This window comes from Malurus melanocephalus, unplaced genomic scaffold (genome assembly GCF_030028575.1).
Source record: "Malurus melanocephalus ecotype Western Australia unplaced genomic scaffold, MMel_1.1 scaffold_340, whole genome shotgun sequence".
NCBI lineage: Eukaryota > Metazoa > Chordata > Aves > Passeriformes > Maluridae > Malurus > Malurus melanocephalus.
The window spans coordinates 141,419-166,044 of record NW_026623572.1 but is presented as its reverse complement, the minus strand read 5'-3'; the positions used below and the strand labels follow the sequence as shown (position 1 = coordinate 166,044).

General features: G+C 44.5%; 1 protein-coding gene across 2 annotated transcripts; it reads left to right on the top strand.

Moving 5' to 3' along the window:
* Window positions 1-30: 30 nt before the first annotated feature.
* NAA25 (N-alpha-acetyltransferase 25, NatB auxiliary subunit) lies at window positions 31-24,626 on the top strand. 2 transcript variants are annotated; one of them, XM_057378112.1, is made up of 24 exons: window positions 31-128; window positions 2,808-2,893; window positions 3,889-4,027; window positions 5,487-5,605; window positions 7,149-7,223; window positions 8,044-8,151; window positions 8,550-8,628; window positions 9,103-9,214; window positions 10,006-10,095; window positions 10,386-10,555; window positions 11,303-11,415; window positions 13,504-13,711; window positions 14,153-14,239; window positions 15,096-15,276; window positions 15,834-15,933; window positions 19,450-19,601; window positions 20,090-20,215; window positions 20,481-20,724; window positions 20,904-21,027; window positions 21,394-21,456; window positions 21,898-21,995; window positions 22,214-22,324; window positions 22,713-22,859; window positions 22,992-24,626. In XM_057378112.1, the coding sequence occupies exons 1-24, from the start codon at window positions 71-73 to the stop codon at window positions 23,112-23,114; spliced, it is 2,913 nt and encodes a 970-aa protein (XP_057234095.1). In that variant the 5' UTR covers window positions 31-70; the 3' UTR covers window positions 23,115-24,626. The 2 variants fall into 2 exon arrangements, with proteins under 2 accessions (XP_057234095.1, XP_057234093.1); XM_057378110.1 differs by having other exon boundaries at window positions 21,391-21,456.

Below are 24,626 nucleotides of genomic sequence, written 5' to 3'. Positions count from 1 at the left end.
ATCCCGCTCCCGCTCCCGTTCCCGTTCCCGCCCCCGGCCGCGGCTGCGCGCTGCGTTCTGCGCTCTCATCATGGCGGCGCGGGGCCATGTGCAGGACCCCAACGACCGCCGCCTGCGGCCCATCTACGGTACGGACCCCCCGCGCCCGCGCCCGGCCCCGCCGCCGCCCCCGCCGCCCTCCCGCGCTCCCGGCCCTCAGGGGACTGCGGTACCCGCCCGCCCGCCTCGGGCTCCCGCCGCGCCCCGGGGGTGTCCCCTCGGCCTGGGGGGGATCGCCGCCAAGGTAACCCCGGCCGGCGCTTTCCGCGCTGCCGCGGAGGAGCCGGGAATGGAGGAATCCCCGAAGGAGCGGCCGGAGTTGTGTTGGATGTTGTGGCACGGAGCGGTGACGCTGTTGGGGGGAATTAATTGGGAGGCAGGAGAGGAGTAAAAGGAGACGGCGTCGTTAGGAATTGTCCGGTGTTGTGGTGTTCCGCGGATATTTCCGAGGGTGTTTTGTGCAGTTGGGGTTGTTTCAGAGGTTGGTGGTAAAGCTTGGCTCTGTGCAAATACGAAAAAAAAAGAAAAGGAAAACACTTCCCCGGGCTACGGTGTCGTTTCGTCCCTAAAAGTGAAGATTTGATWGGGATTGAGGAAAATGTTCTTAACTTTTTCAGCGCGGATGAAATAACCTCTCCCTGCAGACGCGGAGAGCTGCCCTGGTTTGGGGCTGGACCGGCTTTGGGATGTCCTTTGCTTGGGCAGAGGGATGRTGCAGTACAGGCTGAGTCCGCGATGGGTTCCAGGGAAAGGGAGAAAGATGGTTTTGCTCGATTAGAAGTGTTCAAGTTCATTGCAGTTTGCCTTTACGTAACGATTTTAAGGTTTTTTTCCTTAGTTTTGCATCCGTGCTGTGATTGGCAGTTTCATTGATGTACCGTTATTTTTGTCATAACCTGTGTGAGAAATGATATTAAYAGAAAAATCTGGGTAAATTCAGCTGATATCGAAGCAGGTGATGTCGAGGATCTCGCCGTGTTCGTTTTGGAGAGAGCTTTAGAATGAATTTCTGCTCGTTCTGGAAAGGATTATCTGCAGTGTAAGGTTTGAGCTCAGGCTGTGGTGCTGCAGAACCCAAAATAAAGTGTGTGATAAACGCACGCAKCTTCCCCACATCATCAGCTGGGGAAGTGCACTGCGAAGTCCAAGCTCTGGCTTTCAAAGTGTTCCTGGGTTTGTGCCGTGGTTCCCCAGGATTCCTCGACAGCTCTGGTTATCTTTGATCTTGATTTGTTCTCCCTTCACCTGAAGGTTCAGGTGTTGCATTTCCAGCCTTTGAACATCCCCACCTAYGGTCTAACATGGGCTGAAGTTTATTTTCCTTTAGCTTCATTTCCTTTGGAAGCTGTTTTGGCTTCCAGCAACCTGACTTGTTGGGAAAACACAGGCTCTTCATTCTGCTGTGGTTTAGGGAGGTTTGAGGGTTATTTGATTTACTTTAGGACACCCAAAGCTGGGATGTTCTTGGCACAGCTGTTAATCCCAGACAGGCAGCTCAGCGTAGGGGATAATTTTTATGTCAGTAAACTGACAGAGTCTTAAATCAAGAAGTCTCTGATTTAAGTCTCTTTGAAACCTCTTCACTGAGAAATCTCCCAAGTTTTAATATTAAAGGTGACACAKGTTCTCATAAGTTAAAATCCCCAGTAAAGACAGTTTCTTGTGGCTTCAAACATGCAGCAATGTTTATTTTGGTGAGTGTGGAGAAGCTGCCTCCTGTGAGGTTTGCCCTGGGTGGTCTCTGGAGCTCCATAAGCTCAGCTTTAAATCTGCAGCACCCGCTGGGCCACAGAAGTAAATGTGGAAGGTGCTGAATATAAATCTGTAAATTAGAATAGATGCACAGTTTGTCCCCTGTGCCAGCGATTGCCAAGGGTCATCTCTCTGTGAGGAGTTGTATCCCCTAATGGGAACAACAGTTTTGATGAGGAGAAGGTGTGTGATGTAATTTCAATTAAATGGCATGAGACAGATCAGAGGCAGTGTGAGCAGCCCCTTCTCTTGGCTCGTGAGGGGCATCAGAGCTGGGTTTGGTGAGGAAGGAGGAATTTTGGAGGGGAGGGAAGAATGTAGGGGTCACGTCCTGGTCTAAAACTGCTGGTTTGTAATTGCCTAATAACATGAAGATCAACCTGAAAGTTGTAATTCGAGCTAAAAAAGGAGGAAATGGTCTGGAGATGGACTTCCTGCAGTTGAAGTTTCACTGGATAGTGGGATATCCCCCTAGGAAATATTGATGCTTCATAGTTGTGCCTTCTAAACCAGGCTGGTGGAAGGGTAGTGGTACTTCAAGGGGACAGGTTTGCTCTGCCTGAGGTGTGGGTGATGTGCACAAGCATTTCCCACTTCGCTGGAGTGTGTGTGTTTGGTTTCCAACCTCCTGCCTGTTAAAAATCATTGAAAGTTTCTCCCAAAGACACACCAAATTWATTTCTACTTTTCCTGCTGAAGCCCTGGAGCCGCATTGCCAGCAAAGAGCTGCTGCTGCAGAATCCTCTCTATTATGTGTCTCTTTTGTTGCTGTAATGATCTGTGTGGAGTAATTACAAAAGCTTGTTTGTTTGAATGACTAAAACCAGTGCAACGAGATGAATCCTTCATCCCTGAAATGACACGTTTCCTGAATGTTTGGCTCAGGAGGAGCTGCACAGGGAAAATGTGGTTTGTGCTGCTGGTGTGACAGTGCATGGTCCGTGGGGAAATTGGAGGTGSTTTTCCAGAATGGCCCTGTGTTTTGGTGTAACGTTGTGTGTGCTCTTCCTCTGCAGATTATCTCGATAATGGCAATAATAAAATGGCAATCCAGCAAGCAGATAAACTGCTCAAAAAGCACAAGGACCTTCACTGTGCCAAGGTGAGTTGGACTGGGGGGCACTGAGCTCCTCCTGCCTGAGGCTCGGGGTGTTCTGCTTTCCCTTTCTCTGGGAGCTTCCAGACAACACAGTGATTTCTGAGTGATTTCTGGGAGATCTGTTCCAGCTCACCTGAGTCTTGTTTGCCTGAAAACTACAGATGCTCCTGGAATATTGTTTCCAGCTGAGCTGGTTGTCAGCACCACTCCATGTGACCTCGGCACATGGGCTGGGCCTTACAAATGCCTCTTGGAGCCCTGGGSTTGGGATAGGCATCTGCAGGAGTTTGGAACAAAACATCTCCTTGGGAGGAATAGTCTGAGAGCAACAAGGTGAAAAGGTGTCCCAGGGAAGCTGTGGATGCCCCATCCCTGGAATTATTCAAGGCCAGCTTAGAGCAATGTGGTGTCCCTGCCTGTGGCAGCGGGGTGGAGCTGGGTGGTTTTAAGGACCCTTCCAACCCAAACTATTCCAGGATTGCATGATTTTGAAGACATTTGCTCTTCTGCTTGTTCACCACCCTCCTTGCTGTGCCCCTTGAGGAAGAGGGGTTCTGTTCCTCCCTTTCCTGAACGTGTGACTCTTTCTGCTTCTCTCATTTCCCTGGGACTTTCCCTCTGCACTTCCCACCACTTCTACATTTTGAAACCTTCCCAAGCTGCAGCGAGTGTCATTGACCTGAATCTCATTTTTGTCACTTCTCTCTGGCCAGTTAGAAAGAAAATTAAGGAAAATTGGCAGGGCAGGTCAGTTTGCAGCCTTCAAGCAGAGAAAACCATGTGGTGATGCCTTGGGGCAACCTCAGCATTCATTAAGAAGTCAAAGCCCCTCTTTGGTGCTGTTGCATTTGGGAATTTTCCGCTCCAATCCCATGGATTAGAGAAAAAAACCTGGAGTTTTGTGGAGGGAAGGAGGTGGTTGGGCTGTTCCCAGCAGGAGTGAGAGTGTTTCCAGTTGCATACCGTGTCTCTGAGAGCTGCCTGTGTTGTGTCCACAGGTGCTGAAGGCCATTGGCTTGCAGAGGACTGGCAAGCAGGATGAAGCCTATGCCCTGGCACAGGAAGTCGCAGCACTTGAACCCACAGATGATAATTCCTTGCAAGCACTGACCATTCTCTACCGGGAAATGCACAGACGTGAGTTTGTTCCTCTCCCAAAAATCTCTGATTTTGATGTATCTGATGTGATCCACAGTTTCGTGAGAGATGTGCAAAATCCAGCATTTGTGTATGTGAGAGACTGTTAAGAGATTCAGAAATTAAGTGTTGTAATGCCTGTAAGGTTCTAGTGATCTTCATAAAGCAAAAAAATCCTCATTCAGGCTTCTCATGTGATGTACCTGAGGGGTTCAGATCTCAAGAAACTGGTGAAAAACAGGAGGGAAATCCTGATCTCCCCGTTTGGCCACATCAGCTTTGTCAGGTCCCTCTCAGTGATTTGTATTTTCTGGAGTGATGGGGTAAAGTTTCATGTGCTTTTCTGAAAGGTGCCAGACCTTCTATCCTGCTTTTCTGCAGCTTGAACAGTTGTTGTTTCTGGGGAGTGTGGTGTGGTGGTACCAGTGTTTATTGTGGGGTTTGGTGGGTTGTACCACCGAAATTTATTGTAGAATTGCTGGAGAAATGATCAAGGGCTGAAACAGCTTCAGAAAAAGGTGTTTGTGTCAGTCTGCAGAAGAGCAATTGCTTATATTCTCCCAGATTATTTCTTGGGAGTATGTGTGGAGTTAAAGCATGATTTGTTGAGCAATACCAAATTTTTGTTGTATTTTTGACTTCAATATAATAAACCCCTGTGAATGACAAGAGCCCCTCTGTGATTGTTAACAACTTCCATTAAGCTGAGCTTTGTAACTTTTAGAGTTGTAACTCAGGAATTGGTGGGTGGGAGGCACTTCCACTTTCAGTCCTGCAAGAAAATTGTAATTAAATATTTTATATATTTGTGTCAAGGATTTATAAAGTGTGTGAAAGATAAATTGCATTTGGTTTTCTATTCCTACTCTAAGCTACAGTTGTTTTTGTAAGAAAAAAAAATAAGGGAAGATGAAAACGTAAGAAAGTTTTGCATGTTATACTGTCAGAAGTATTTTRTCATGATAGACCTGTTATTAAAAAGTGTAGTGTGAAATAATTGTTTAGAGTACTGATGGGGCAGTTGGGAAATAGCAGGATATGATTAATGTGAGTGAACCTGTGATAAGAATAATTAATTTGCTATTAGGCTCTGAAAGTGTTTGTTTTGATACATAATTCACGTGGAGCAGTCATTCTGCCAGCAGGGGAAATCTTCATTCAGTTTAATGCTCAAAAATAGACAAACTTACTTTAAAAATAGACCTAAAATTCTTCTGAACAGTGCAGTTGCTGCTGTTGAATTCTATTTTGATTTAACTCTATTTTGAGGTTGGTTTSGAGTTTTTTAAGCATTTTTCTCCTTTGCCTGATATTTGTAATGCCTGGGGGCCAGAGCAGCATTTCTGGGGCTGATGAGTGTAATTAGTTGCTGTTCAGAGAATCTCTGGTGCTCTTTAGGGAGTTGTGCTGTAAAATATTCCCAAATTGGTGTTAACTCCAGCATCTGGTTTTGGTTTAGCCGAGCTGGTGACTAAACTTTATGAGGCAGCTGTGAAGAAGGTCCCCAACAGTGAAGAGTATCACTCCCACCTCTTCATGGCCTATGCCAGGGTTGGAGAGTACAAGAAGATGCAACAGGTAGGACCAACAATTCATCTGGCCATTTCTTACTCTCGTTTTACTTGTTATGAGTAATCTTCCAAAAAGCCAGGCTRGGTTAATGCAGAAGTTAAACTTTTGGTTGGTTTTTATGGAGAGGCTTAAAGCTTRTTTATTTAGAAGTGGTTTGTCTGAAGACAGAATTTTTGTGTATTTGAAGCTGTGTTTTACCAATCTGTGGTTTTGTACTGACAGTGTATTCTAAAGGAATTCTGGAACAGACACATCTAGGGAGAGCTGCTCCCTATGGTTTCACACTCGATTCCCTCCTTAGTTTTCTGTTATCTTTAGGAAGAGAAATCCTTCTCTTACATCTAAAATACAACTTGTATTGATGTCCCTCAATGAAGAAAAACTCTAAAGTACTTGAAATATCYCCTCTGAGTTGGCAGCACAGTGTCACACTGGTTGGTTTTGTTTTCATCCCTTCCAAATGAGGTGCCTGGAGAATGCCTATAAATGGAAGATGATTTGCAAGGCCTGCGTGCTCACTCTTCTGTGCAAAAAAGCACAGAGAGCCAAGAAATAAGTGCTAAACTCCTTCTTGTTCCTGCTGTGACTTGAATTTTTGCACAGTTTTGGCTTAAATAACTAAAAGGAGTTATTGGTGTACCTGAAATGACAAAACCTCGTGTTACAACCCAGACTTCAGATGATCACAATCACAAGTGACAAAAATGCCACAGATAGCAATAATTAACATTTATGTGACCTTTTGTATGTCTGAAGTGACATAAAGTGTGAATCTCATTAAATTATCATTTKCAATATCAGTTGAATCAAATCATCATGATCAGTATCACATTGTCAGAGTGGGCTGTTGGCCTGTGCTTTTGGATTTAGGGTTACAAAGAGTGTCAGGATGGTGACTGATCAACAAATGAAAATAAACCCCAGTTTATTCCAGCTGAAAATCCTGGGAAATGCCAGCTACAGTCAGGGAATTGGCACAGAAATCTTAAAATTAATTACAGATTTTATGGAGGTGAAAATRTTGTCCTTTGTTACACACAGGCCTTGAGAGGGAAATGTGGGAATAACTGTTAATGTGTTGGGGAAAATTAATTCTTTGGCTCTGCTTTGATTCAATCAAGTTCTCTGCTTGACCTTTGCTTGCCCTTTACACGTGGAAATGACCCCAAATTTGGGGGTCTCAGAGTGTGAAATGAGTTGGTTGCTTGAGGCAGGGKTAGGTTTGGTGTGTCCTGTAGCTCTGGAGATATCCCCTCATTCCCAAAGAAAAAAAATCTCCTTCCTCCTGGAATTACCACTTCTAATTAAAGCTGTCATCTGTGTAGGCAATCAGTGCTCGCTGCTGTTCCTTGTCAGACCTACACAAAGTCCCTGGGAACATTTCCACCCTGTTTTCCTGAGGGATGTGGGTTAGGAGGGAAGAGCTCACGGGTGGAGAGAAATCCTCCCATCTGCTAATCCTGTCTGCTCCCATCTCGGCTGTCGGTCACCAGAGCTTGGAAAGAAATCTATTTCAGGAACGATGAAACTCGTGTCTTCTGTTTTTCAGGCTGGAATGGCACTTTATAAGATTGTTCCCAAAAATCCRTATTATTTTTGGTCTGTGATGAGCCTGATCATGCAGGTGTGTACAGCGTTGGGTTTGGCTGTTGCAGCAGGGGCAGTGCTGATGCAGAAATTTTCTGGGGGAAACACTGGAGATGATTTGGGGTAAAATGTGTTTTTGAGCTGTTTCTGTGTGATTCTCTGAAGGACTGAGCCGTCCTTGAGTAGCATTATTGTCATGGTCYGAAATAAATGCTGAGGTGCTTTTATAATCCAGTTTAACTGTTGCCTTGCCACTTTTATACAACCTGAATTAATCTCTCATCTGCACTAAGACCCACCTGTCGTTTTGGCAGAGAGATAATGAATAAATCCTCAGTTATCTGCAGTTTCTCAGTCAGAATTGTTCCTCTCTAAYGAGGTTAGAAAAGCTCTTGGAGGGAATAAATGAGATCTCTGGAATTAGCAGCGAATCTGCAGGAATAGGCACAGATCAGCTGTGCTGCTGCTGCTTGAGGCAGCACATTTGGGCACTAATCAGACACAAAATCAAACAAAAATAAGCTTGGAGGGCTTTAATCACATTCTCTAAAATTTTGCACCATGCAAAACACAAAAATGTTCTGGCTCCATGTTTTTACCATGAGGTTTGTGTGCTCAGACATGCAGGGCTCTGCTTGATATGGTCAAAAATGATTTTTTCTGTGTCGCACAAATTTTATTGCTGCCTTTTCCCAGATCATTTGCACTCTCAGGTCACAGATGGCAGCTCCAAACGAGTGTCTGGGGGGATTGGAGCACCTGGGTTGTTTTTTTTTCCTCTTTCAAAGTACAAAAAGCAGTGGGTGGGACATCAGAGAAAGTTGCTGAACTGTTACAATAATCCCTCTCTTCCTCAGTCTATCTCAGCACAGGATGAAAACCTCTCCAAGACCATGTTTTTGCCACTTGCAGAGAGAATGGTGGAAAAAATGGTGAAAGAGGATAAGATTGAAGCTGAGGCTGAAGTAAGGCTTGGTTTGAACTTCATTGAGACAAGGAATGTGCTGTTAAGGGAACTTAATTACTTTGGAAACCTTAAAATAATCAGCAATGTTTCGGAATTAGATGTGAATGTAGGGGAAGAAAAACTAAAAGCAGGGGGTTAGGAGGGCCTTGGAATCCTGTGGCTGAGGCAATTTTTTGGTGTTTGATTTGATTGATGAAGAGCTTTGCTCTCTGGGAGGCCCCAAGAAGTACCTGAGGACTGAGAATGGAAAAGAAAAAAAAGACCTAAATTTGAGTGTTGCACCCTTTGAGATACCAGGCCTGCAAAGCTATCTTTAGTATCCCCTATTTTCTTTTTTGGCACACCTGGGCATGATTTTCCTGGCAAATTTCATTGCAGTCTGATCTTTCTTTTAAGGTGGAACTGTACTACATGATCCTGGAACGTTTGGAGAAGTACAAGGAAGCCTTAGATGTTGTGAGGGGAAAGCTTGGAGGTAATTTATTCTTTAATTAATCAGAGTTGTGTGGAGAACACAGCAATTCCCCTTTGCTTCAAAGTTGTCCATGCATCAAAAAAAAAAATTGTTTTATGAAGTATTACTTAGCACCAGWTTTAATCTCAGTGTAAACTCTGGGGGTTAGGGTTAGGTTTTTTAAACCTGGTTTTACCCACCTATTTATGGTGTTTAAACACAATTCAGTGCTGAGCTTTGCAATGGCAAATCGGGGTAATTTTTTTGTTATTGTTGTTGTAGCTGCCATCTTCAAAAATGAAAAGCTTTCAATATCTGCATTTTAGGGGAGTTTAAGTGGATTAAAATACACTCAGAAYTGGGATATGAAGGTTTCCATGGGAAATCTTTCTGTCCCTGCTGCTGGGCTGGAATGAGAAGGTTTGTGCAGGGAACAGGGAAGGAATGCAGGATGAGCTGAGCTTTCCATGTTTTTTTGGTTTTTTTTTGCTGCAGAGAAGCTGACAAGTGAGCTGCAGAGCCGGGAGAACAAATGCATGGCCATGTACAAGAAGCTGCGCCGGTGGCCCGAGTGCAACGCGCTGGCCAGGAGGCTGCTGCTCAAAAAGTGAGAGGGGATTGCTGAATCCTGCTGAAAACACAGAGCAAAAATCTCTGCTTGGTTGGGAATCGCCTCGTTTTTGTGGTTAAAATAGCAGAATGTCAGGAAGCTTCTCCAAAGCCAGACATGGTGAAGGTCACACGGAGAGTCAGGGTCAGGAGTGAAGTTGCTGCTTTTATCAGGCACATTTTAACAACATATTAATGCAATAAAAGGTTGTTTATCTCCTTATTTCTGTATTCTGTGCTGATTGTCCAGCTCTGACTTTGCAGTTCTCATCCTGTCCATGATTTACATTTCATTTTCTACATCTAAATTTCTCCCACTTGGCCAGACTTCACGCATGTAATGCTTGGAACAGATGCATCAGGAGACAGAACATTCCAGTGTGATCAAATCTGTCTCAGAACTGTCAGGAGAGATGTGGTGTTTGCTTTTGGATTTAGATATCTCAGATATAAGTGAAATGCAGAAGAGAAACTTGTGCCTTCACATTTTGTGGGGATGGTGCTGAGCTCTGACTGGAATGTGAATTTTAGGAGTAGAGTTTATAGCTTGCCTCAGTTTTGAATTGAAATGGTTTTGTTTCATGTGTTTCCAGAAATCCAGGATTTTGGTGTTCCTAAGATTGGAGATCTTTTCAAGGGGAAACAATTTTATGATTACAATTAGGTTTTTTCTGTAATATGATTATGTGCTACTCCTTCATTCATCTTTGGCAAGAAATGCAGTTTTAACTGAGAGTTCCTGTTTAGGCAATTCCCTAAATTTTGTCCTGTGCTTGATTTTTGTTTCAGCTCAGATGATTGGCAGTTTTATATAACTTACTTTGATTCAATGTTTCAACTCATTGATGAATCCTGGACRCCTCCAGCAGAGGAAGAGCAGTAAGTTGACAGTTTTGGATTTGTTTTCCCTTTGTGCTACAGTGAATTGTTTGGGTTTATATATTCAACATTAGAGTGACTCCTTGACATCAGAACTAAATGATGTTTTCCCTGCTTTTATGTGGAGGCTGGGAATAGCTTGTAGAAACAATTTGTGCACTTAGAACTCTTCCAGTTCATGTTTTCTGTGGTGATGAGTTGGAGAATCCATCATTTCCCTGTCTGGGAGTGTGCTGAGTTTGTGTTATCAGCRGGAACTCTCCAGGAACCTTTTGTGTGTGTGATTGCAGCTCTCTGGAAGGAGAGGTGCACTGCTCCATCGAGCAGGCTGTGAAATTCATCGAGGAGAGGATCACGGAGGAGTCCAAGAGCTCTCGGCCACTCCGGGGACCTTATTTAGCCAAACTGGAGCTGATCAGGCGCCTGAGGCACAGAGGCTGCAACAATGAGTACAAACTGGGTAAGAGCTCCTGCCTGGGGGAGGAATTCGGGTCTTGGAGAAAGCAGGAGGTTGTTCCAAGTCTCTCCCTGAATCACCCAGTTAAATGGATTGTCCATTAGGAAAATGTACCTGTTGTTCTGTGTGTAAAGGGTTTTAAAAGCATTGCAAGATGGGCTTTGAAAAAAGGCAGGTGTTTCCAGAGTACTCCAGGGGTGAAAAAGCCAGCAGGGAATTTTTCAAAAGGACCTCTGGGACTTAAGAGCATCCCTAACACTGCATTTGTGGTGGAAAGTCCTGCTGTTGATGGTGGAATCTCTGGGTGGGTTTTGATTGAAGTTTTTATGGTAGCAGTGCCAGGTTGTGCTTTTTCAAAACTGCTTTACAAAATGGCATTGGGGGAATCAGTGCAAGGGAGTGTGATTAGAGCAACATCTGTGCTACTTCCTAATTCCTTTTGTTTTTCCATCCCAAAAGAAGCCATGGTGAGGGAGATAAGCAGAGGCTGTTTGTGCCTGCCTGGATTGCTGAGCTCTTATCTGCTAAAGGAGCTTGAATGAAGTTCTTGGGCATTTTTTTTAATGTGTCCTTGGTTACCAGAGACATTGAGCCTCTGTTAAAATCTGTAAAAGTGCAGCTCTCTGTTTTCTAAATCGCTGTTATCTTAAAGGGGAAAAAAAAAAGCACAGACAGAGATTTCTCATAGTGATTTTACAGATTCACTTGTGCTGAGGGCATTAAAAAGGTGAACTGGCCTTTTTTCCTTAGGTGATCCAGAAGARTTAATGTTCCAATACTTCAAAAAATTCGGGGACAAGCCCTGCTGTTTTACTGATCTCAAAGTGTTTGTGGATCTCCTCCCACCCAGCCAATACACAAAGGTAAGGAAATATCAAGAAGTTGTGGCAGGAACTGCAGTGGYTGTTTGCACTCTGGCCCCTTTATCTTAAAATACCTGTGGATCATATTCAAGGACCAGGAACACAAAATTTTTACTTTCTGTTTGAAATTCAGAGAACTCTTTGTGCTGTAGGAAATATCACGGACATCTGAACACTTGAGAAGTTTSATCCAGAGGATTTTTACTGGAGGTTTAAAGCTGAGTTTGATGCTGCAGAGTCTCAGATCTTGTATTCCTTTGGAGTTTTTATTCCGATTTCAAGGTGTCGGGGTGCTTTGAGCTCAAAGTTAGTGTTTAATGGGAAAAAGCTGCCCCCTCATCCCATGCAGGGAGGAGTCACAGATGCTTTGCTTGGCTCTGGCAGTGCCAAAGGAGGGACATTGATCCTGATCCAGGGGTGATGGAGGCACCTAYAGCAGTTTTTTCCAGAATCTCTCTGTGAAACAACTCTCTGGAATAAAAAGCCCATTTGTGCAGAGTCATGAGCAGCCYGGAGTGATTTCAGCAGCTGGGAATTCTGTCACTCACCCCAGTGTTTATCTGAGCCATTGTGTCCAGGGATCAGCGCTGGGGAGGGCAGAGAATCCGGGATCAGCCAGAGCCTGGGGATGAAATGTTGGTAAACAAAGTGTAGGTAGTGAGGTTCTCTTGGTTTAGTAAAGTATTTTTTGACTTGTAATGCAAACTTTTCTCACAGCCCCACTGCTCATGGGAGAGGTGGCTCTGGCACAGAGGGCTGTTGTTGATGTTTTATATTTAAAGGTGTGTTTTTAGCAAGAGATGTGGCCAGCAGGATATTGAACTCCTAGTCCTGGGAATGGTAATTTCATTGCAAGGGAACCCCGAAGTACTGAACAGGTTTCATCCTGACTTTCCAGGAARCAAATTCTAAACTAGGAGTGGAAAAATTATATTCAGTAATAGTTTAGACTACAGTTTTGTCATGGTGCTTGTAAAATCATGACTCTGACTCCAAAACTTTCTATCTGGCCTTAAAACTGCAGCTGATTTCCTGACTATATTCTGGAATATGTATTGTGTCAAGCTGATGTATTGGATGGTTTTCTGGCTGTCCCTGAAGCAGCATCTGCAGCAGTTTAACTTGGTCAAGGACAYGAGGAGCTGGGGAGGTTTCGTGGTGCTGAAGTGCTGATGAGTTTTGAAATGAGAGTTCCACTTCAGTAGCTGAGATGGTGGTGATCTTGCTGGGCCACTGACGTGTGAGATAGTCCAGAAATAATGGTCATGACACCAACCTTGACTTCCTAGAGGTGTAAATTGGAGAGCAGAGCCAGCGATGTGGTTGACCTTGCTCAGCTTGGCAGAGTTTCAAACTGAAAAGATCTGTCAACACAGCATTCATCAAATTCTTTGGGAAAACTGGARTTGCTGTGTGTTGTGCTTGGTGCTGCTCCTCTCTGGCTGTTSAGTTTTTTGCCTCAGGCTTGTATTTGATGCATTTCTTATGTGTCAGTACCAAGTGCAGTAAAGCTGAATCCATTTGCTTTGATTCAGATTTAAGTTTGCAAACACTTTTGGATTTTAGAGCAAGAGGTTGCTGTCCAGCCCTGCRTGTTGTGAGGAGTCTTCTGTCTCCCTTTAAAACTAAACAATGAGAAGCTGCTTTCCTTACAGTTCTATTCCAAAAATAAGTCATTAATCAGAGTTGATGACCTCACTGAGTACTTCACATTACTTCAGAGCTGAGGGAAAATATAACAGTGCAAAACCACCACTGCCTGCAAGTGTGCTGTGAAGCCTGTCAGTAGCTAATTATTTTAATTGCATCTCGTATTACTGTGAGTGTTAACAGGTGCTTGAACTCCCTGGTGTGTCAATGAATTGGAAACCTGCCTCTGATTTTTTTTTCCCTCCATCTGTTTGATGAAATGCAATAAAAGCTATTGAGTGCAATTAAAAAAAAAATCTCAGAGGCTGCTCTTTAACCACTGGTTTGTGTGACATCAATGTGTTTCCACCTTGCTTTTTTTTGGTTTGATTGGAGGGAGGAAATGATGGCTCCCATCAGTGCAGCCCTGCAGCCTTTCCCCCGGTGTTTCCCTTGCAGTTCATCCGGCAGCTGCTGGACGTGATCCCGCTGWCGGCGGCGGCCGAGAATGAGGTGGCTCTGCCCGGGGACATCAAGGCCCTGCAGCAGCATCTGTGTGTGGTGCAGCTCTCCAGGCTGCTGGGCATCTACCACGCCATGGAGAAGAAGCAGAAGCTGGCGGTGGTGCGGGAGCTGATGCTGCGATACCGCCACGGCTTGGAGTTCGGTGAGGAAAATCTGTAGCACCGATAATGCTTGGCTTTCTCTTTTCTGATTCTACCCTTCACCTTCCCTGAATTGTGGTTCCTTTTCATTTTTTCCTTTCAGTCGTATATCTTAAAGATTAATGAGGTAGTTTAGATCGTCTGTTTGTGCTTGTGTTTTTAAGCAAAGCCATGTTTTCTCACTTCTGTACATAGAACAAATATCTGGGCAGGAGTTATTTTGTAAATCTTGCAACTGTGGAAGTCAGTTCCCCTTCCAGCCGATGTCAATGTTTGAAGTGCCACAATGTGTAAAGTTGTTTGGATTTCAAGACAATTCTGATTTTATAAATGAAACTGTGGTGCTCTCTCTCATCATGGTGCCACTCACTAATGCTGACTGTGAGATCAGCTGGCAGCACSGTTAGGAATTCAAGGGTAACTCGTTTTTTTTCTCTTTTTAGGAAAATCTTGTTTGAAAACTGAATTGCAGTTTTCAGATTATTACTGCCTGCTTGCAGTTCACCTGCTGCTTGATCTGTGGCTGGAAGGTACGTTCCTAAAATTGTGCCTTGCTTAATACCTTTGTGGGAGGTTGGGAAAGGGACACTGTGTCCCTGTGGCCAGTGAGTGCCTGGCATGGCTTGTTAGGCCTGGAGCTTTCTGGGCTGGGTTTTTGTTTTTTTTTTTTTGCAATATGAGGCATTTTGAGGAGTCCCTGATCAGCTGGTGTTTGACCTGAATCTCACTGACCTCTAAAGGGATTTAATTTTTCTGATTAATTCCTTTTTTCTCTCCCTTTGCATGAGTTCTGCTGACAGCTCCTTTCTGATATCAGAAATGTTTTGAGAGCGTTTCTTTCTCTTCCTCACATACTTTCCCTTTTGGATCCCTTTTTTCTAGGCTTGTTGGGACCTGTTCCCTGAATTAAATATGTCTGTACTCCACCCCTGCTCCTTGTTAGTCTCTTAATCCCACAGTGTCCAGTGCTGGATGTCCATGTGTATATTCCTGCCGTTCTGTTACACCTTTGTCTTTTCCAAGGAAGGTTTAGTTTTTAACCTGAGTAAATCCATGGTCAGATTCCTGGCAGGAAGGTGGGTGTGGGCCCTTGAATTCCTGGCTCTGTAGCAATGTGCAAGCTGGAATTCCCAAACAGCCCAAGATTCATCAAGGAAGGTCACTTTGCTTGCAGTGTGCTCTGTGCAGATGTGAGCTAAACATTCCCTGGGAGGGATAATTCCCCCCAGCATTCCCCCAGGGAGCAGCTGGAGCAGGTGCTACGTTGGGCCATCTGTGAGCTGAAATCCTGGCACTGCACGGAGCGTTGCATAACGTGGGGAGAGGGAATTGTGCTGCGGGTGCTGGGTCTCTGCTCACACCTGCCCATGCTGTGTCTGTCACCAGGTGAAGAGGCGGCCGTGTGGCAGTGCCTGACTCTCCTGGAGGAAGGGCTGTCTCACAGTCCCTCCAATGCTCAGTTTAAGCTGCTGCTCATCCGGATCTACTGCCGGCTCGGCGCCTTCGAGCCCGTCTCAGAGCTCTATTCCAGCCTGGACGCCAAGCACATCCAGCACGACACCATCGGGTGGGTGGTACATACTGAGAATAATCACTCCTGCTGACCCCACCCCTCATCCTGACAGCTGCAGCATCCTTTGCCACCCAAAATTCACCAGATTATCACATTTTCGTGCACTGTCGTGCAAAGTGTTCTGGGATTTTGGTAGGCACATCCACTGCGCGCTCCYCTTTTTGTAGGGTATCTTCCCCGTGTGGTTTTGATATGTGTTGGATTTTTTAGAGTATTAATTAATCAGAAGGAAATTGGTGAAATATCTGGCTGGCTGCCAGTCAGAGCTTGGTGTTGCAGCTTCGATTGCTGCTCAGCAAACCTTGGGAACACCAGTGAAAGCCAACACACCAAAAACCCTTGGCTGGTGTGTTTGGGGGTGTCTCACTGAGCAGCTCTTGCGCACTTAAGGTGAAGAAAGAACTCCAAGCCCTCACCTAGTGCTTTAAAAAAAATGAGAAATAATTCAAAAGGCTAAACTTGGCTATGAATGCTGTTCAGTGCCCAGATTTGTGCTGTGCAGCTGTTTCCCAGGGTGGTGGCTGACGTTTGCCTGGTGCWTTTTGTTGCAGTTATCTCCTGACGCGCTACGCCGGCTCCCTGGGCCACTACGCTGCTGCTTCCCAATCCTGCAACTTTGCACTCAGGTTTTTCCACTCCAACCAGAAAGATGTAAGTTGAAAAAAAGTTCACCTCATGACCTTGTAACACAGCAAGGCATCTTAGAGAAGTGTGTGCCCTGTGCAAGTTTGGGGAAATGCTGTGGTTTAAAACATCACAAAGAGCAGTAGTAGGTGCTTAGTGGTAAAGGTTGCTTCAACCTGAATTTTCTACACAGGAATTTGKGACTTACTGTTACATGAGGTTTTGCTTCAGSTTCCTTTCTAGTCAAGCCAGTTTTAATGCTCCTCATGAAACAGGTATGATTGCTTTTTAATTAATGCTTGTGATTTATGCAATAATTGTGGAGGAATGTCATGTGGCAAGGAAGTGCCAGTCATAAAACTAGCATTTTGGAAAGTTACAGAGCAGCCAGGGATGTTGGGTCAGGATGGGGGTGGCACTTGGTGAATCCTTTATGTTTCAATCACTGGAGCTGTGTGTTTCAGTGGATGGTGTGGGATGTATTTCACTTTAAAGGCACCATCCCATTCTGAGAAGTGGGAATATATTCTGTGTATTTGTATTTTACACCTTGGCCGCTGTTRAGAGGTAGGTAAAGAGGATTACAAAGGTGCAATCCACCTGTAAATCTGGAGTTTGCTCCASAGGCTCTGCAGTCCCACAATTTGCTTTCCCACTATCCCAGCAGTAGGTAAAAACACAGGAATTGTCTGTACTGAGTATTAAAGATGCTCACACAGAAATCACTCAGAAGAATTAGCCTTGCTCTGCTGGCAGCTCAGGTGATTCCTGTGTCCAGGATTGCCATTGCCATTGCCATTTACCTGTGCCTGGCATGGAGATGCTGAGTTCTGTGAGCTGTGTCTGGCACAGAGGTTTTCCCCAGGGATGCACATGGATTGTACARTGGGATGGGAGCTCACTCTGCTCTGTGTCCCTCGGCTGCTCATTGTTTAAGCACTGATTCCACTTGCTAAGAGGCTTTGGATTCCTGGGAGGGAAGCCCTGGATCCAGACAGCTTTATCCTGTGTGTCTGCTGCTGGCAGTGGCAGATTTTTAATGAAGTGCAACTTTTCAATCTCATTTAAAAGTCATTTGGTGGGTGTTAATGAAAACCATCCCTGGAACCAACTGAATGAAACCCATGGCTGCTGGGTCCAGGTGGGAAAGGAACTGAAAAAACTTCTGGATGTGATTCCTCTGCATGGGAACACTGTGTTGTAAAGCATCGAGAAACCATCTTTCCATGGAAAACAATCTGAAGCAATTGAGGTGTGGCTCCCTTGGRAGCAGGTTATTCTGTGGTGTGAATGATGAAGGTGCTTTTGGCAGAGAAGAGTTGGATGTCTGCAGTGGCTCAACATCTGTAYGTGGATGGTGATGGCTGCATTCCAGGTGCTGTTGGCAGGAAAACACAACTCACGTTGCAGAAATCCCAAAAAGGCGCTGCCTTGCTGCTACACCTTAAAATATTGGAATTTCAAGAGGGGCACAAGTGCTGCAGCATGAGGACAGAATTCCTYGTTTGACAACATGAGGATGAGATTCTGGAGGTCACTCACATCATGTTTTGGATGATGTTGCAGCCAAAGGATCACGAGCTGTTGTTACTCTCAGGGAGCCAAATCTCCCGTGTCTGGACACTTCAGTGGTTGTCTCCTTAACATCCTTTCAAAAACTGTTCTTGCAGCCAGGAGGTGCAAAATGCAGGTGAAGGCTCAGTTCAGGGTGCTGTTCCCTGAGGATTGTGGTGTGACAGGAAGGGATGAAGAAGGATTTTTTTTGCCATAAAACACGTCCCCAGTGTCACAAGGTCAGGATTTGCTCCCAGTTCTGTGCTGCTGTGGTTCTGCTGGGGTTGCCCCATTGTRCTCAGAGTCACAGGAGCAGCTCCCACTCAAGCCCTGTAACCACATCTGTGGTGTTAAAGGAGGACTATCCYTTAAAAGATCCCTTTTTGCAGATTTCTGGTGCTGCCTGCTCCTCCCTAGGTTGGTGCTGAGATAGCTGGAATGGCACAGAGCTGTGTGTGGGACTCTGCCTGCAGCAGGAAGTGTGGGATGCAAGCAAAGTGGTCTGGCACAAAAATAGAGCTCCTGAATCAATAGAGCTCCTCGTTTTGGATAAATCCGTCCTCCTGACTTGCTGAACTTCCCAGCCTGACGTGAATCCCGTGTCAGAGTGGTCCCATGAGTAACAGCCATGTAGGATGCTGTGCTCTGGGAGAGGATGCCAAGGACAGGGAGGAGAGAGAAGGCAGCATTGCTATATTTGGCCAAAACTAAAAAGGCAACTTCATCCTCCTCRAGATAGTCCTCCTTCAGCTGTGCAGAACCACCAGTAATCTCTCTAATTTTCTTGTGTCCATCCGTCTTTAATCTCTCCAGATACTGCAGGCAAACCACTCCAGCGTGTCCTGGGGGGATTTAAAAACCACGTGGATGCAGTTGAATTAGAGCCTATAGCCCAGGCCCTGACAGTCACCTCTGCAAGGCTGGTGATCAGAGGGTATGTTCTTGACTATTTAGCTTTTTTTTTTTTTATTATTCAGTTCAAATAACCAAATTACTTAGGGGAAAAAAAAAAAAAAAAAAAAAGACATCCCTCTAGAGGACATTTCTTAGTTTGGAGGGAAAGAAAAGGCGGTTTGGGTCTGTGAGTGTTGCCTTCTGGTCTCTCAGAGCCTTCCAGACAGGTTGAGTCTGTTAGCACTATACAAAATTAAATTAAGCAGAGGCCTTTTTTGGTGCCTCTCATCTYCAGTGCAGTTCATAATCTTGTTCAGAAGAAGATACTTGATTTGCCAGAATTTTCTCAATTGAGTAATTCTGATGTAAAAGCACAGCCAMCCCTCAAGGCTGGGAGCAGAAGGAGTTCACTCTGTGTCTACAGTTAGACATTTWCATTAAAACACTGCCTGTTTGGGGCTCCTTCATCATAAAAATCTCCTTTTTTTGGAGATTGCTTGGACTGAAGTGAAATATTGGCTTCCTGTCTTGTGTTGCTGCATTTCATCAGAGGGAAGGTGAAATAGCCCAKGGACCCTGAGAGTTTCCTTTGGTGTTTGTATTGTGCCATGTACACACTGTGTGATATTGTATCCAAAACTCTAATAAAAAAAAAAGAAGAAAAACAAACAATGTGTGAGTAATTTTTTATTTTTTTTTTAATCTGTGTTGCGGTGATGCGTGATGTGCATATCAGAAAATCTGGGATATATTTCTTCTGCTTTGAAGTGTTTCTCACAATGAAATGATGATTTAATGATTTGAGTAATGTATCTAAACAGAAAAGGAAGGAAAAAAAGCCTTCTAAAAGCATCTCTTCTCAGTGAAGTGTCTTTCATTGTGGAGACAAGGTGATGTTTAGTGTTGGTTTRGTTGTGGTGCCTGTGGTACCTGAGCATTCCCCATTTAAAGCAGCAAAACTGCTGGGGTGACTTGGAGAAGCAGAAGTGCAAATTCCTCCTGGGGATTGAGGATCTGCCARGCCCTGCACCTCTGGGCTCATAAAAACCTAAATTGGGAAGTCACTAACCAGGGCTGTTGTGTGTTTTGTTCCAGACCTCAGAATACATCATCCAAGCCTACAARTACGGGGCATTTGAGAAGATCCCGGAATTCATCGCCTTTAGGAACAGGCTGAACTCTTCCCTTCACTTCGCACAGGTTCGCACCGAGCGGATGTTGTTGGACCTCTTACTTGAAGCAAATATGTGAGTACAGCTCCTGGCAGGGGGAAAATGGGGAATGGGCAGAACACAGGCCAAGAGGGACTTTGGGGAGCTGCACCTGCAGAAACCTGCGAGCTGCAGCTCTGCCCCTAAAGCTTCGCTCTGCTTTTAGTGATCTCGGTTTGCGCTGAGGAGGTTTAAAAAATTCCTTCATGGAAAGGGTTGTCGAGCATTGAACGGGCTGCCCAGGGAAGCAGTGGAGTCACCACTCCTGGAAATGTTCAGAAAACGTGGGAGGGCACTGAAGCCATGGCTTAGTGGTAACCATGGTGGTTGGACTCGGTGATCTTAAGGACTTTCCCAGCTTTAAGGATTCTGTGATGCTGATTTGCTGACCCTTCACATCCCTGTAATGCCATGAGTGTCACATTCCTGACACAGGGAAGAGCTGAGCAATSGTCTGTTAGTGAGTTGTTTTCCCTTTCCAGTGCTCAGATGTTTGATTTAGTGCTGCTTGTTCTTGCCTACAGATCAGCCAGTTTAGAAGAAAGTATAAAGTCCATGAGTCTGAGTCCAGAGGAGGATGACATTCCATGGAAAGATCTGCGTGACAACAGAGACCTGACAGTTTTGTTTAGCTGGGATCCAAAAGACAGGTGATAGAAATATCCTCATATATATGTGTGACCTCTGTAGTCACACATAGCAAAGAAATTCCTTCYAGGGCAATTCCCATATTTCAGTGTTCCCTGGTTTGGCTGCTTAGGCACCATCCACCACTTCTGGCAGTGCTGCCCTTTTAGATATAAATAATTTTCTGCATTTCTGACCTCTCCTTCCTCTTCACACAGTATTGGAGAGCTTTGGGTAGGCTTTTGTGCCTGGAGCATTTACCTGAAGAGCTTTGGTGCTTTTCTGTAGGGACATTTCCGAGGAACATCGGAAGCTCTCCCTGGAGGAGGAAACCTTGTGGTTGCGAATCCGGTCTTTAACGTTGAGGCTGGTGAGCGGGCTCCCAACTCTCAGTCACACCATCCAACCAAAGAACTCTGAAAAGACTGCAGAGAAYGGTGTCTCATCCAAGATTGACACCATCCGAGCCCTGCTGCAGCAGCTGGAAGCRGCGGTGGATTCAGGGAAGAAGTTTCTAGAACAAAAAATCCAGGTACTCATAAGGCAAAAGCTCTCCCCACAATGTTGACCATGAATGCATCGTGCAGGCTGCAGAGTGCATTTAACTGCCCCTGGGTTTGTGGTGTGTGACTGACTGGGAGATGTGCCAGGCACTGGGTGGGATAAGGGAAAGCTGCAACACCTTTATCTTTTTCTTTGCTTCTTGCCTAGTATCCTGTCCTTGGCCCTCCTCCTACCCGAATGGCTGGCTTCTTCAGCAATGGCAGCTGTCAGTGCCAGACTAGCTTGTTTTATCTTGTTAGTGATATTTATGAACTAGATACCAATGGCTTAGGTAAGTGTTTGGGGCAGGGGTTTGACCGTGTTGCCGTGGTGTGTGGTGGGAGGGAGCCACATGTCTCTGTTTAGGCTGAAAACKGCTGGGCGTTGGAGGATGTGGACTCAAAACTGTTACTTGTGTGTTAATTTTCTGTCTGACACTAGATTATCTGAGAGCCARTGCCTTCATTTAATATTTTATGTAAGCCTTCATTTTTGTACACTGTATGTTGATGTAGTACTGGCTCCTCTTTGAAAGCAGTTACATTTATTTTTAATCACTGACACTAAAATGCCTCTTGGTTTTCTGGAAGCAGAAAGTACAGAAGTTTGTACCCTATCTTTTTTTTATTTCTTTTTTTTTTATTTTTTTTTCCAGAAGATTCAGCAGAAATCCAGGAAAGAATAGGGAATAGTTTCAAGTCTTTAGTAGAACGACTGACAGGTAAATGGTRACTCAAGCACAGACACTGAGGCAGAGCTTCCTGGCTGTCTGAGGATGGCTGTGGAGTGTCTGCAGGGATGGGCTGTGGTTTTGCATCTGCAGACCCTGTGAAAGCTTGAGAACAAGGCTGAGATTGCCCTTGGCTTGTGTGCTGAAGCTGCTGCATGCTCAGACGCGCTGTGCCCTTCAGTGCAGTTATCTCACAGCCTGGGCAGCTCCTTCTCCTGGTGCTTGGGTTAGGGGGGTTGATCAAGGGTGTGGAAATAYTTGTAATGAGCCATATTTCAGAACAGATGGGAGAGCTGGACCTTCCCATTATCTCAATGGCCACTGCCCAGACAGCTCTGCACACTGCATTCAGACACCTGGTGTACAGAAAATGCACTTTTAAGATGATCTGCTTCATCCTCAGTAAGGCTTTTTTCTTTTTTTCATTTTCAGATTTGTTCAATAAATGTAAAGGTGATTTGATCGAAGTCAGAGATGGCACCTTGAAAACTCATCCAAACCTGTTAGAAAACTTAGTCTTCTTTGTTGAGGTATTTTTTTTTYCTTTGCAAAGTAGAAATTGGGGAGTGCTGTGGGGTAGAAATATTGGGACTCTTAACACAGTGGAAGTTTGATCTCAGTCACTCATGAGAACAGGGATTTTGTTGCATATTTTAATCATGCTGAGTTTTATCAATAGGAACACTAAMATGAGTTGAGAAGCCTCCTGTAAATATAACTTATCACATATTTGTACCTTTTTTTCCAGACGATTTCTATTGCCCTGTGGGTATTGAGTTACTGTGACAGTGTCCTCCGACCTTTTAAATCCAACYTGCAAAAAAAGAAGAAGAAAAAAAAAGAAAGCAGTGTAGCAATGGTAMAAACACCCATTTCTTCCTCTCTCCCCCCTGCCCTAATCACAGCTTATTTATACTGAAAGAAAAATCAGGATAGATAACATGGTTTTTATAAACTTGTAGAGGTTGATGTGGTGTGATAATTACTTGGGGCTAATTTGGCTGCTTAAAATCAAGTGGTGACATGCCACATTTRTGACATCATGTGACAGCTTTTTAATGGGAAATTATCAGTTTAGAGTGTCATTGACCTTCCTGGCTGGAATGCACCACAGTAAACTTGTCTGGGTAGGTAAATKATAGCTTAGCATTGGTGGGAAGAAGAGAATTACAGACATTGTAAGTGAGTTCTATAAAACAGACATTAATATGTGTTTATAAATGAAAGATCTGTGTTTGTTTTTRTAGCCACCTGTATTCACCCATTTCCTGGATTACGTAACTGAACTCCAGACATTAACTTCCAATGTAATAGATCATATCAAAGGGCTTGAAATAATTCTGACTGCACTAAAACTTGAAGAGCTGTCCCTCAAGGACACTCTGCATTTACAGGTAAGAGATTCCCTGTGCAAACGCTGTGGTCCTCGGGAATTTCTTGTCGGTGTTTGAGATGGTGGAGGAAATTTAAAAGGGGTGTTTAAACAGTTGCTGTGGAGTGAGTGATTTCTCTTTTGCACTTTACAGGARGAAAAAAAGTTTACAAAGACTGTGCAAGGGAAGGTCCAGAGCAGTTATCATCACTCAGTTCAGGAAATTGGAGAGCTGCTGAAAAAGAGACTCGATACCATTAAAAAACTAAAGATTTGAGCAATGCATCCCTGACAGACTCCACARGGGAGTGACACCAGAGTCCCAGACAGAAGCAACATCCACTCTACCATCACTTTAATCCAGAACTTCCTCATAATGCATGAAGGACTTAAAATCATGAAACAATTTTTTTAGGTATTACAGATGTATYGAGCTGATTTAAATTATTGTACATAAATGAGGAGCAGGGACCCTTCCCGGCATTTGACCACTTTTTATACATGTTCATAAGCATATTGCAACAGGAGAAAATTCACTTTCTTCCCTTTTGATCTCTAGAACCAACTGGAGATGGTCTTTAGAAGCAGCAATAGCAATCCAGTGTAAAGCATCTGTCTCCAAGGATATTTTCATCACCATACAGTGTTTATAATTTTTGTATGGTCCTTGCCTTAGAAATGCAGGAATTGTAGATGTCCACGTTCAGCCACCTCTGATGAACTGAGCCCGGCTTGGAGCTGCCTGTTTTGTCTGCAAAACCACCTGGTCCTACTGACAGAATTCCATGTGTTGGTCCAGCAGGGAGAGGTGAGGCCTCCGTGGTGGGCTGGGAATCATCCGTGCCCAGAGCCAGGGGCAGGTTCTTCCAGGAGAGAGCGGGAGGGAGGAGGTGTCTGTGCACATGGGTTGTTTTCATACTCGGGAATACTGCAAATGGGATGAGGAGCAAACTTCAGAGAGAGAGAGATGGGAATGGATGTTTCAGCAAAAACAAGACAAAACCAGAGACCTTGTACATAATGGCTGCAGTGAAGTGTGACACTGCGCTGGTATCATGTCAGTTCAATGTCAAACAGCAACGTCATGACTTCAAAAAAGTGTATTTAGATTACTGAAACTTTAGGACTTCAATATTTTAATAGAAATGAGATCCTATTGGCTTTGGTTTTAAGTTGGCAGAGGTAATTTTTGCTTCGCTGTGGTCTGAGGCTGAGATCCTTTTTGTACCTGTGCGTTTGCTTTTTGCAGTTGAACTTTGATTATCCAAGCGCTGGCTTATGAACCTTTCTGTTAGAAAGTGTTACCATATCATCTGCTCCCACAGGATCTACRTTTCTGCTGGGTTTTTTCATGTTCAAAAGAGCAATGCAGCCTAAAATTGATAGGCAAAAAAAAGTTCATGCACCTGCAATACAAGGGACAGGTCAGACCCAACAGATTCCTCATCTCCTGGTTTAGAGCTGCAGGTATCCGAGTCTAGATTTAAAAGTTCTAAGAGAGCTGACTGCCTTTGTCATCTCTTCTGTTTTGTTAGTAATGCTAGAATGTTGATGAGARTATTTTTTTAATAAATCCCCTGTATTAAAAAAAAAGTCCCATAGCTGCTCTTGCTGGATTTAGTTTTGCTTTGCCCCATCGTGAAAGGGAAAGAAGAAGAATGTCTGCAGGTTGTCAAATTGTAAAGGATGTCCTGATGGTTGACTCACAATGTCTGGTAAGTGCTCTGGGCTGGAGAAATACCAAAATGTGTTAAGTCTGTTTTATAGAAATACTTTTCCTGAAAAAAAA